We start from the raw sequence: 13,699 nt of genomic DNA, 5'->3' as shown, positions 1-13,699 counted from the left end.
AGAAGGAACGAAAGGCAGTGTTTATGGGTCCTGTGGTCCAAACGTAGTTATTGCTATGGGAGGGCATCTACTACAGTGGTTCTTAACTCTTTGGAGTGATTCATCCCTGGGGAATCTGAGAATTGAATGTATTCTTCCCATAATATGCTTATGCTTGCAAAATTTTGCATATATTTTCAGGGGACTCACGGAACTTACTGAAGACTTATGGCTGTTCTTAGACACAAGGCTAAGAATTCTTACTCTATTGAATTCAGAAAAAAACTCTGGTCCCTGTATTCCTTTTTGGATAGTAATATTCCTAGCTGGGAATCGGCTGTAGGGTAGGGGTAGAGAATCCATCTCAGTACTTCTAGAAACTACTACATTTAACATTTGAAGAGAGGATTCAAGAGCTTTCACAAAATACAAAAAGATGTATAAGGCATGGTCTTTTACCTCAAGGAAAATTGGACTTGGTTAGACTAAAGTATAAGGGATAAAATTAGTAGTATTAGTAGTTGTGGCTGGAAAGGTAGACCAGATCCAGACCAGGAAAGGCCTTAAATACTACATTAAGGAACTGAAACTTAATTCCAAGCTAACAGTCTAGCTTGTACAGTCTTCATTGTTTCGCCATATCTATATACCAACACTATAATCAGATCTTTGAATTGATTCCCCTTTAAACTTTGTGTTTATTTAGGCTTACTAGTCATGGTTTTGTGTTTTGTTGTCATTATTTGTAATATAATGCAAATTAAAACATGCCTCTTAAAATAAAAATATTGATTTGTCTTCCTCCTGAAACAATCTCTTATGCAAACAGCATTCCTCACTTTGGCAAACACTGCTAAGGACAATGGGGGTTTCTGATTGGGTGGGAGGGTATAGTTAGGAGAGCTGTTCTTTAAGAGGTGTTCCGCAGCTGAGTGTCAGTTGGAACGGAGGGACTGGCCAAGCAGGAACCATTGGTCAAGGCAAACATGGTGAGACCCTGGCCTTGAGGGCAGAGTGGAACGCAGAGTAGAGGTGAGATGTGGAGTCTCTGAAACCCAGTCTCTAGAAAGTCTGTCTTAGATCTGAAACTCAAAACAATTGTTAGGTATAATATTTAATAAGTCAGCTCTTAAAGTAGGAATGCAATAATATGTTTGTTTCTTGTGTATTTATATTTCATTTATCATAATATTTTATTTTTCTCAGTAAAAGAGAGAGAGCATTTTCTGTGTTTTTCTAGTGCCTCTAATCCACTGATAATTTTTGCTGACTATGGCTGGGAAAGTTCAGGGGTGTTTCTGTTGGTTCTGAGAGAGTCTGAGACCTTGATAGTGAGGATGGAAATCAAATGGGATTTTTCTGTACACTTCTATGGACTCCTCCAATTTGTTTCATTTTTCTGGTTAGCTGAAAAATAGACATAATTCTCTGGAAGAAAAAACAAAGGTATCTAGAGATTAAAGAGTTTGCTGAGTGTCATGCATTAAATGCAAATCTGGGATTTGAAGCCAAGCAAATGGAGTCTAAAACCTGCATCATCCTTATTCCTAGAAAATGATATTCTAATCTAAGAGTTTCAGAACCTTCAAAAATCAACCTGCAATCACCCACTGTGTGTTGAGAATGTAATATGGAGAACATTTTTAAGGGAGCTATACTTCTTCTGCATTCTTTTCCCACTATCTCATTTAAAATATTGAGATTTAAATTATGTGATGATGACATGTAAATGAACTTAAAAGAAGTAAGGTACAATTCAGTATCTATCTCAAAGAGCATTTCTATTTCTCTCCAAACCCTGTGTTGTAAAGGACTGTTTTTTTAACTTGATACATGACTCTATGACTCTCAGCCATTTGGCTTAAAAAGCTCCTTCCTTTGCAGCTTTGTTTTCTCCCCTCATGATCATAGGAGTCTACTGTGCTTGTTTGGCTGTTGGTGTTAAACAGGGTAGACAGTGGCAGGTTACGTATATGTTTCCTTTTGTCTGTACTTTCTGTCCATTGAGATGAGCAAAGAGGGAAGCTGGAATATGAAGGTGGGATGATAGATTTCCAAGGTCAAATTGTGCCTAACTAACAATTTTAGCTAGGACTACGGAAACACAAGGGCAAGTGTAGACATCTGTGCTTACACTCGAATTAGTATCTATAGTTACTCATAGAATAAATGTAATTATAGTGAAAGTCATCCAGGGCTTCCTCAGAGCCTCATACTGTGTCAATGTTCTTTACACGTGCTAAAATGCTGCATTCTTAGTAACTCAGGGTAACCTGGGTCTTCAGGAGCATCTCCTACACGATGCTGAGACCCTAACTTGCCAAGTAACACTCACCCAGCTGCCTGCCCATGGTATCAAGAGTCTGATTTTCTAAGCAAGGAACATCTCAGACTTTGTGGTCCTTTCCTGGATAGAAGGGGCTTGTTGACAAAAAGAGAAGAAACTTCTTTGTTTAGAAGTCATGTTTGCTTAGTTTTTATGAATCTATGAAGATAGGTAGAGAGAATTGCCTCTCATTTTTCCAAATGCGGCCAAAGTTGTGATGTGATATCAGCATACACTTTAAATACACCCTCGTAAAGAAACAGATCTCCCTGAATTGGAAGGTAGAGGACATTGGCCTCCAGGGACTCATCGGAAAGACACGGACCACACTTCTCTGTGGCTTTCCCTAGTGTCTAAGGGAGATTCGCCAGCTCTATAGCCTGTCAAGCAAGAACAGGAAGCCGTGTGAGTGACATCTGGGGACTGCCTGACCTTGTACTTGGCAGGGCATGGATATAGGGCATGGGAAACCCTTGGGCCAGTCTTGATCTTTTGGTCTATGATGATTTTTGTCTCACTGTGTCTTTTTTTTTTTTTTTTAAAGAATCAAAGTATAATCTTACCAGTAGGAGGAAGTGTGGTAGATCTAGAACACATAAGTATTATTAAAGTGGTCAGTCCTGGGGCTTCATGGAGTTAAGTCACTTGAATGATAAAGCCAGAACTGGAATTCAGGTTTGTCTGCTCCTAGAGCTTTTTCCTCATAACCACTACATTAGAATACCTCCCACAACTTAAGCAGATGGCCCTGAATCAAACCTAAGTCCATAAACCAAATCTATGACTCCCTAAGGAGATGTAACACTGCGTTAGTGGAGATTTTAAGGCAATTTATAGATATTAAATACGTATCTGTCCCCACTAATGTATATTCATCTGAATTCGTTCATTTATTCACCCATTAAATAAAGATTTATTGAGTGTCTGCTATGTATATGCTCTGCTGCTAAGGGATAAGGGATAAGTGAGTGAAGGGAAAACAGAATAATGAATTAGACACAGATTCTGCTCTTAACAGCTTTCATGAGAAGTCAAAGATATATAAATGACTTAAGGTATAAATGATAAGTACACAAGAGAGCTGCAAATAAAGGAGTGCAGTGTATTCTAGGTGTGTGTGTGTATGCATGTGTGTGAATGTGGCATGTGCATTCGTGCATTCATAGGCATATGTGTGTTTGGCAATTGGTTATGGCTAATTGAGAGAGCCCTAAGTTTGAAAAAATGCAGGGAAGCAGGCAATAATAATAATAAAAAATAACTGCAAGAAGATTGGTTTCCTTAGCATGAAAGGTCCATAAAAAAGCGATGGAATTTAAGACTGGAAATATAAGCGAAACATTTACATTCAGATGAGTGATGTCATTGATTCTGTGCTTCAGTTGGAAGCAACTGGCATTACTGTATAGAGGGGCCAGCAGACCACAGCTTGTGTGTTAGATTTGACCCGTGGCCTGATTTTCGATGGTCAGTCAGTGGAGAATGGCTGTTAGATTTGAGAGTAGCCCTTGGCTATTCCTTGCCTGAAGGTGTCCCCCCTCTCCCCTGGTGAGAATGTGATGACATTGAGATGCCACAGCTTTGGCTGCTAGGAAGGAACAGTTTCACCTTGCAGGCTGTGTGTCCATCATCTTCCAAATACATCTCGATCCCAGGTCCCCTCTGATTGCACCCAAGCTACCTCTCCACTGTGTTTCTGTGGCATCCCCAGAAGCTTCTTGACTGAAGAGGTTTAAGGACAAATCAATTTATTTTCCCCCATGTACATCCTGAATTGATGGACTGGATAAGCATACTTAACTAGTCTAGTTGCAAAGATCACTTCTGGGCTTTAGAATCACTACAGCACAGGAGAACTCAGTGGAGGGAAGGAAGCAAGAGGCTGGTGTCCCCATACCATAAAGGCAGTCATAGGTATTGCAAAGGTCCCCAAGTGGCAGTCAGACTATCAAGGTTTCCACAATTGTAGGGAGCAGGAGAGACGACTGGCATCACTAGAGGCCCAAGTAAGAATGAAACGACCCTGCTTTGGGAGTGGTACCGAGAAGCAGCAGGCCCAGGGGCAGAGGGGTGGGTAAGTGAAAGGACCCCGGCCAGCGAAGAGTGGAAACAGTCTGCACTCCCTGCGAGGCACAGGGCAGAGAACACTGCACTCAATTCCACTCCGCTTCTGTGAAAATCATCTCAGAAGTTTGAGCTCTGACTAGCGAGTCACAGAGAAGCTTGGTGTTCAAGTTTGAGATGAATGAGTGATGGTGGCAAGTGGAGGAGGGAGGGCAGTTGTGCTTGGAGCTGGGAGTGGATTTTAAAGTCCTGGTTTTGGGAGCAGAGTCCGCACTGAGTGTGGACCTGACTCCCGGGTGTGATTGACAGGTGGTGGCAAGGTGGCCCGTGTGAGGTCCAGCAGCTGAGAAAGGACAGCAGGTGGGAGGAACCATCAGTGTGGACACAAAGGTGGTGAACTAGTCTCTGGACTAGTGGCCTCCTCCACTGGGACGCGGTCTGGGCCCCACATACCATGGGGGGCTTACATGGCTGAGCGAGGTCCTCCTTCACTACAGAGTGGAAGGAAAATGTGCTAAAGCAGTGGGGCTGGAGGGTCAGAAGGGGCGCACAGGATGTCGAGGAGGCAGAGCAGGGGCGAGGAGCTGGCCCTGCACTTTGGAACTAGAAGACTTTGGTTTCTACACATACAATCAGCCTCACACTGTGCTTTGCCACTTGGGGTCCTCTTCCTGGTCCCGAGCTCTTCCTGACTAGACTCCTCTTGATGAGGAAGGGGGTGACAGGACACGAGGTGCCTCCAAGTTGATATGCTGCTGAGAACAGATTTAATCTCTTTCTCTTTTGGTAACTCTGATGGAACGTAGCTCAGAGGCTGCTTTCTAGGGGGATGTATCTTCTCAAAAGGTGACAGATTCTGAGATGTTGTTTGGACCCAAGAGGAGAAGTAAATTGCTCCAAGGACAATATGGAATGAATAGAAAGTACCACCAAAAGGCCCATCGAGGGGTATTTTTCATGAGGCCACGTGGCCCAGGCACCTGAATTTCACAAGCTAATTACACATCCCTGGTGAAATTCTTTCTTACAGAAGTTACAAGGATGCGGGGGTGAGAAAGACGTCAGCCCGGCTCTGGCACCAGATCCCTTCACTGAACTTAGCAAGAGTTAGACTGACCTCAGAATGGTCTATCCCACTTCATCTGTGAAGGGAATAAATGCAACTGGGAGGCTACAGAAATGAGGAAGAGCTCCATGTGAACTTCTGAGAAGTGGAAACTTTCACCCCAAACCTGGGAGGGGCTGAAGGTTCTCACCAAGTTCATGTGGCTGTTTCCTGGCCGTGAGATGTGCTAAGGTAGGCAGCCTGGGGAGTAGAAGCCACCTGGGCTCTGCGGCAGGACACCCCCTCCCGGCGGGCTCCTCCTGGCGGTGTGCACATCTCCACTCTCCCTCCATCTCACTTTCTTCCTCGACTCGCCTCCAAAGGGGAGAAACAATACCTGCCTCATGTCCACATCATTTATAAAGCATCTGGTGCTTTCTGTGCACATGAACAGTCCCTCCAAAATGAAAATTCTTGTGATTTAAAAAAAAATCTTAATTTCTGCCCAGTTCTGAGAAGAGGATAACTTATTTCCTGTTAAGATTGCATTGCCTTAGCCCACAGCTAGGGATATCTCACGTATCTTGCAGTAAATATCTGTCACTAAGATACAGTTGACCTTTACAGCAGGGGCTATGAAGAAGCAACATAATGATTATTAGGTAGAGTCCCAGGGAATAGTCCTGCAGAATACTTCACTTGGGGAGGCCACTCACCTTCATTTGGTTCTATGACTTCTAAGTGGTTCCTTGAATTTTAATCCTAACTGCCTTTCTAGGAAATTTACAGGACCCCAGAAATGGATAGTTCTGGTAAGTTTTCACAGTTGGCATTGGGAAACTGACTGTTAGCATGAAGTCAGTAGGAAACCCATCCTATGTGTGGCATGCTGAGGGGTTCATGCCCCCCTCTGGGGCTAGAGGGAGTGTTGAACTGAGTCTCCTTGCGGGCACCAGCAGTCGTGGCTGTGAACCTCATCAGTGTGCTGGCTTCTCTATACAAAGTGGACAGACTACCTGGGTCTATGGACACTCAAGGATTAGAGGTGCAAAACCCAGAAGGGGCTGAAGGTTCTCACAAAGGTCATGGAGGATACTTGCTGGGCGTAGGTCTTGCTTACTTGAGTCAAGTCCTGTTTTCCTAAATATTTGGCTTCTCAAACTCAGAAGTTGCCTCCTTTCCCTGCTCTCCTCCCTCCTGGCAGTCACAGTGAGCCTCTGTGGGTGTCAGCAGCTGTCCTGGGCATCAGGACACCATCCTGAGCAAGACCGCTCTAGGCCATGCTTAGTGGGGGAACTGGCTGAAAGCGGCTCACTCCAGCCCCTCCTTACCCTATCTGCCTCCCTGTGGTTGAACCTTTCAGAGTCTGGCCCTGGTGTCCCTCTGGAGGAGAAGTGCCCCCCTTACATCCCCAAAGATAATCATTCCATAATGCCCACGCAGACTTAGGGTGATTCAAAACCTGAGGAAGGCTTCTGTTCAGGTTTAAGCTGCTCTTTTAACTTCCCCTGTCAGCAGGCGGGCTCCAATGACCTCTGAGGATAGTCTTTGCTTGCTGAGGCCTGCAGGGAATCTGCTCAGAGTGGGCGATGTACAACATTTGATTCAATGAGACAATTTCTGATAAAAGCAATTTCCCGCAGAGATTAAATGCCACGGTGTTGAGTCCTGCTCCCTCATTTACTAATCAAGTCTGTTTGCATCTCCTCATCTGTAAGGTGAGGATAATAATGGTACCTCTCTCATTGGGACAGTTGTAAAGATCACAGAAGTTAATGCATGTAAAGATTTCTCGTGCTGCCTGGCACATAGCAAGTACTCGTTAAATGTTAGCTCGTGTTATTTCTGTTCACTCTAACAGAAGGTCTCTGGGATGATACCACATTTGCAAGACACTTGCACCAGATGTAAGGAATGTTTCAGCAGTTATTGGAGGACACTTTGGAAGCTACAGAAGTTTCCAGCATTCCGTGGGCATGTCACTCCCTTTTCTACCTGCATGGATTAGCACATTAGCCCAGCCCCTGTGTCACTAAGATATTTGACAATAAGCCCATCAGTGATTCCCTACTCCCAAGCAAAGGGAAGCACCAAGGGAAGCATTTTCCAGAGGAAACCTATTTTCTCTCCTCCACTCCTTTGTGGAGGCAATCGGAAGCATTCAGGGTAAGCTTCACTAGGATGCTGAAACCCAGCTACACACACTTCATTAAATCTGGGCAGAAAAAGTAGTGTCTTTGCTACTGAGGGGAGGAGGCTACAGGAGCCAATAGAGCCTGGGGAACGTTGTGAGCTTGGCTGGAAATAAAGAACAGTTGGTGTGTGATTCAAGAAAATGTTTCGACGGACTAAAGGAATATGGAGAGGCCTCTGCCACTCGTGGGCAACGCTGTTTACATACCAATTCCTTCTTCTTCATGCACTCCATGAGGATGATGAACAGATGCTGGGCTTGGGTCCTAGTGTACGTGAAAGTCTTCTGGATGGTCACCAGCAACTGGTCCCTCAGGGATTCGTTGATAAGTCTGCAATTAGGAACAATGTCAACAATGGGTCAACCCAGTTCTTCTTCAGTACAGGTTTCTGAGAAATATTCTAGAACTCAAGAAAGCATTGTGAGGATCGGCTTTGGACAGGAGTTATTTCTTCCTGTATGTTTCTCACCACAGTTATTTTGACTGTGATAATCTAAAAAAACAACAGCGCACTTAAAAATAAATCCATTTTAATGTCTCATAACCTGAACGAGTAAAGTCAGAAGATTAATTTGGGTCTTTTTTTCTGTCTTTTTTTCTTTTATAATGACAGTATCTAATACCCTCTTCCTCAAGTGCCGCTTTAAAAAGCCTTGCTTATTAGCATCTTAGTAAAAATTTACTGTATTACTTATATGAAGCTTTAAATGTCAACTTCAGCTCTAATTGTATGGAAAAAGCCTCCATCTCAGTAATTTGAGCATGAATGAGGAGAGATAGGACTTATGTTTCTTTTAAAACCATTTCCTGTAGGTGGAGCTTCTCTGACCTATGATTCAGGTTATCATTTATGTCAAGCATTTGCTGTGTTACAGCCAACAAGAGTATGACCCACAGACTCTTAATAATGGACTGCTTCATTAAAAGACAGTTTTCATGCTATAGAAGAACAAGGAAAAGCAAGGGAGGTACGTTATACCCAATCACTACCCTGATGCTTATCGAAGATGAACCAGCTGTAACTTCTAACTCTGCCCTCCCTAACTAGCCTGGTGTGAACAGGGCTATCTTTACCAGCCATCAGATGGCAGGGAATGAAAAATCACTTTACTGTTATAGATTCTGTCCAAAATCAGGAAGATGAAACTGCTTCCAAGGACCAGTGACAAAATTATCATACTTTGCCTAGCATTTTACAGTTTTATAATTTTTTTTTCTGTAATTGAAGAACTAGAAACTCCTATATACAATAGTAAAATATAATTATCTCATTTGGTGCTCATGGGAACCCTGAAGGCCAAAGGTCCATAGAATTTAAAAGGGAAGGGTATTTTAGCTGAAAAGAGATGGATGCTTAAGGTCCTCAGCAAATAAGTGGCAGAGCCAGAACCAGAATCTATGTCTTCTGATTCCTTGTCCAATACTCTTTCCACTGCACCACTGCCTCTTATTACACCAAGAACCCTATACCATGGCCTCTCTTCATCATTGTGGCTACTTGAGAAGCAAATTATAATGTTTGCTTCAGGGGCAACTTGGGTGGCTTAGTGGTTGAGTTTCTACCTTCATCTCAGGTCGTGATCCTGGGATCCTAGGATTGAGTCCCACATCGGGCTCCCTGCGTGGAGCCTGCTTCTCCCTCCGCATATGTCTCTGCCTCTCTCTGTGTCCCTCATGAATGAGTAAGTAAAATCTTAAAAAAATAACATTTGCTTTAATGTGAAAGTAGACTAATTTTTGTTGCTTAAAAAAAAAAAAAAAAGCCAGATGGAAGGCTTGAGGATATCTTCTTATCAGTGGCCTTCTTTTCCCCAAGATTGTGTGAGGATCATCTGAGCCCACTAGGCTGAACATTATGGTGCCTTAAGCTTTGAGGAGGGTGCATTCCTCATGACAGAATTATACCAAGGATCCTGGCATGTCACTCAGCTCTATGGAGGATTGGCTTACACTTTCTCCACCCCACCCCCTGCCCCGGAACCTTTATATCATGAACATTTAGAAAAAGAGAATGGTCTAGATGAAGCTGAAAAATACTGCCAGATCTTCTCAAGATTACTAAATTATTCTGGAGGACTCTGTTGCCTTAGGTGTAGACCAATCTGAAACCATTCATGTATTCATTCATTCATTCAACAGTTGCCTAGTGATGTCTATTTAGTACCAGACTCTGTTGTACATGCCAGAGCTAGAGGGATAGATGAGAGACATACACTCCCAACCTTCAATGAGCTTACACACTGGAGTAGAAAGACAGGAACCAGCAATTCAACTGTGATTGACAGTAGTAAAGAAATAGAGAATTTGTGACAGTTGAATATAATCTAATTTGGGGGTACAGGGAAGACTCCTTTGAGGACGTGCTGTTTAATCTGAGACTTGAAGAATAAATGAGCATTAGCATGATCAGGGAGATGGTGGGGCTAACTAAGAGCCTTCTTGGCAGGTGAAACAGCATGAATAAGCCTAGTTTTGAGGAAATAAAAGAAGGTCAGTATGGTTAGAACATGAAGAGCAAAAGAAATATTGGAACAAGATGGTGCGGCAAAAGGGATGAGGATAAGACCATGGTGGAGGGGGGACTTTTAAGATAGTGTTAGAGATTCTGGATTTTATCCCACAGGTAATGAAGCCACTGGAGAGTGACATGATCATGTCTGCGTTGCCAAATTTCTTAAAGGGTTAATACATGAGCACTCATATCTGGGCATGTATGTATTTGACAGGCAACCCATGTGGATGGATCTAGAGTTCTGCAATATTGAGTATACATAAATGTATATTCAATACATAAAGTTGTACATGATTAACAACACAAGAAGAGATTCTCCTGATTAGCCACTTGGTTGATTCAATCACTCATCTGCAGGTGTTTAATTTTGATAACAACTCAAAATTTGTTTTCCATTGCTAACCATCTGCAGTGAAATCCCAGTTCCCTGAGGTCATTAACTGAGGGATTTGTTATTTGTATGTAGTCTATCACTTTGTAAAAATTGAGAAATCATGCACAACTTAGTTGATTGTGAGCTTTATTGGTGAGGAGCACTGAAAGACACTAAAGATCTTATATTTTTAGCTCAATTTTGCAACTGAATGAAGTTGTGCCTTTGGTTAAGTCATTTAGCAGAAAGAACCTGGAATTCTATGTCTAGAAGTACAAGGATTCTCTAGACTGGTGTTTTGCAAAGTGTGAGGTGCCCATCACTGATGGAGCAAAATGGTTTTATGTGGCACAAAGATGATTTGGTCTTTCCAAAGCATTAAGTTATACTCATTAAACATTAAATAACTGTTATTCTGCATTTAGTTCTTTTTCCATCTTGACTGCATCAAGAGGAAAGTCACATTTTTGATGCTTCTTTGGCTTTAAAGGGCTCACAAGCACTTGCAAATCTCCCCCCTTTTGGCAAAGAAATAACAGTTATTAGGTCCCATGCTTTTTGCAGAAAGTTCAATAACTTTTAACAGAAGATCCTGTATAACATTTGATGTGTTCAGAGCACGTCATGGTTTAGGACACACAATGGGTTACAGAGACCATATAAATTGGTTTTCATAGCAATCTGAGAGGGAAGCAGGTATTAGCTCCATTTTGCAGAGGAGGAGACTGTAGCCCAACAAGACCAAATGATTTGTACAAAGTCACATAGGTTGATGATCTTAGGCTTGAGCTGAGTCTGCTGAATTCAGCCTTCCATCTGTAGGGCTGCTTTTCCTGTTTGAAACCTATAAATATGTTTTTTTAGTTTCCTAATCATCTGCATTGGAAGTAGAAATTTAAGTATATTTGTTTTGGGAAATTGCTTTTCCTTTTTTGATAGACCATCTGAAGGAAATCAGACGAGTTTGGAGAAGATACGGGGGAAAAATGAGGACAATGGCAAAGTGCACTTAGTGTGCTGAAGATTTTATCTGCTTCTGATTTCTCACAAGTGCTTGCTATGCTGAATGAGATGTTTTCTATTTGGCACAAAGACTTCCTCTGTCTTCTCTAAAGATCTTCTCTTTGTGGCCATATTCTGTAGGATATCGGGAAGCCTGCTCTCTTGATATTATGGCTTCCCTAGCTCTTCCCACTTTTTTTTCCTGCACAACACTGGAATGACCGTGATATTTAATCATCAGCAAAAAATAGAATCAGCCCATTTTAGATTTCTTTTTATGGCACTAGAACAGTGATTGAAAATTTCTTGACATCAAAACATGGTCATAGTATTATATAAAATTTTAGTCTTAGAATTGGGTCTTTGACAAAGTGGTGCCTATTTATAGTAACTGTTAATTTTGAGACTCCATATGTACCAGTGCTATTTTTGGTATGCCTCAAATTAGAATGTTTCTTGATTTAGGAAGGGTAGTCATTGAAGTGAGGAAAATCTCCATACTATGGCATTTGTGTTTCCATTTAAATGCTGAACTTGTGATCTGGAGCTTTTTGGATGAGTCACAGAAGTATCTGAAATAGGTCAATGTTCATCCAGTGATTGGAGTAACCAACGGAACTTCCCATACTTGGCTATTCACATTCTGTTCAAAGGCTGGCAATACAATACATGTGTGCACACTTTTCTCAGAATGACTTCAATTACCTGCAATAGCAGAGTTTTGTTCCTAGATTTAAAAATTAGAAAATGTATTTAGAATTCAATGGGACGCAAAGAGCTAGACTTAGGTTAATGGCTTTCATCAAGGAGTGAAGCCCTTTTCCTGCCCTCCACAGACGCTCTCAGTTAATTTATTCAGATACAGTATGAGAGAATTTTACTTATATAAAGATCATTAATAATACTGCAATTTGGTACTTAAAAGACATCATTTCCCAGAGAACCTCTAATGCTCTAAAGAAAAACGAAATTTTGTCATTTGCTTCATGCCAAAGCAAATTACTACATGTAACCTTAGGACACAGAAAGATTAAATATCTTGCCTATTGTCACAAACAATGGGATTTTTCTTTTCTTCACATCCTCTTCTCCTTTCTCCGCCTTCCCCTCCCTACCTCCTCCATTTCCTTCCTCTCCTCCTTCTCTTCCTCCTTATTTTTGGTTAGTAAAAGTTACCCCTTCCTCCCAAATGCCATGACTCTAGAGTCACAATTCTTCCTGGAGAGGTAGGACAATACAGTGAATAAATAAGCATCACAGTCACCAGGTTAGACTGTCTAGAGTGAAGCTATCATTTGTTAGCTATATGATCTTGTGCAAGTTGTTTAGTTTTTCCATGTCATGTTTTTCATATATGTAAAATGAGAATTATAGGAGTGCCTATCTCATAGACTTTTGAATATTTAATGAGTTAATCTTTGTATAGGGCCCAATACCTATGCAAGTATTTGTGTTATTAAAACATAGTCCCACACTGTTCTTTGCTCACTGATATTTCTTCTTGTTAAGTAGCACGTCCAATGGCTGGGGCCTTTGTGTGCAATACAGAGCTCCTTTCTGAGACCAACAGTGCTCTGCATCCTTGGAGAGCCCAACAGTATAAGGCCACTCCCAATCCAAGCTGGAGAAAGAACTCTGTCTCTTCAGAGAGATCAGAGATCACCAGTTCTTTCTTACATTTGGGAAGTAGAGAACATAGCAAATTTAGGAGGCTTAATTATTGCTGGAGCTTTGCAAACATCTGCACACCTATTTATTTACTTATTCAACAAACAATACTAGTTGCACCGTGGATGGACTTCTTACATGGCAGCTGGCTTCTCTCAAATTGAAGACTCGAAGAGAGAGTTTGAAGAGGCCCAGGCAAAAACTTCAAGACTTCTGATTTAACCTCAGAAGTCCCAGAATGTCATTTCCTTACATTCAATGAACCCAACAAGTCACTAAGAGCAGCCCAGATTTAATTAAACTGCAGTTTAATTAAACTGCCTCAGCTGTCTTACTCAGCATTTTTTCTTTTAATAGCTGATGATGAGAATCACCATTTTCTTTAAAAATGATAGTCTAAGCACTCAGAAGTATTTTCAAAATGTTATCACTGATCTGAAGTGTTGTACCTGTAAATATTTTCTGATTCAAATATTCTTGAATCAGCAGCCTGTCTACATTTATTTAGTGTGTACTATGTACCAGGTATTTCTTT

General features: G+C 41.7%; 1 protein-coding gene and 1 long non-coding RNA gene across 16 annotated transcripts in view; one reads left to right on the top strand and one right to left on the bottom strand.

Moving 5' to 3' along the window:
• TRPM3 (transient receptor potential cation channel subfamily M member 3) overlaps positions 1–13,699 on the bottom strand; it is a 492,032-nt gene that overhangs the window by 152,009 nt on the left and 326,324 nt on the right. For all 10 annotated transcript variants that reach the window (XM_038527093.1, XM_038527094.1, XM_038527095.1 and 7 more), the window contains one exon: positions 7,816–7,939. In XM_038527093.1, the coding sequence (XP_038383021.1) occupies positions 7,816–7,939 (124 nt within the window). The remainder of the gene's footprint in view (positions 1–7,815; positions 7,940–13,699) is intronic.
• Positions 901–13,699, top strand: part of LOC111096727 — a 130,907-nt gene continuing 118,108 nt past the window's right edge. For 5 of the 6 annotated variants that reach the window (XR_005354185.1, XR_005354184.1, XR_005354187.1 and 2 more), the window contains exons 1-2: positions 901–1,011; positions 5,400–5,666. This is a non-coding gene — a long non-coding RNA (uncharacterized LOC111096727). Of the gene's footprint in view, positions 1,012–5,399; positions 5,667–6,897; positions 7,154–13,699 lie in introns of those variants that run through there. The other variant, XR_005354188.1, reaches the window with a different exon arrangement.

This window comes from Canis lupus, chromosome 1 (assembly GCF_011100685.1).
Source record: "Canis lupus familiaris isolate Mischka breed German Shepherd chromosome 1, alternate assembly UU_Cfam_GSD_1.0, whole genome shotgun sequence".
NCBI lineage: Eukaryota > Metazoa > Chordata > Mammalia > Carnivora > Canidae > Canis > Canis lupus.
This window is presented reverse-complemented; position numbering and strand designations above follow the sequence as displayed.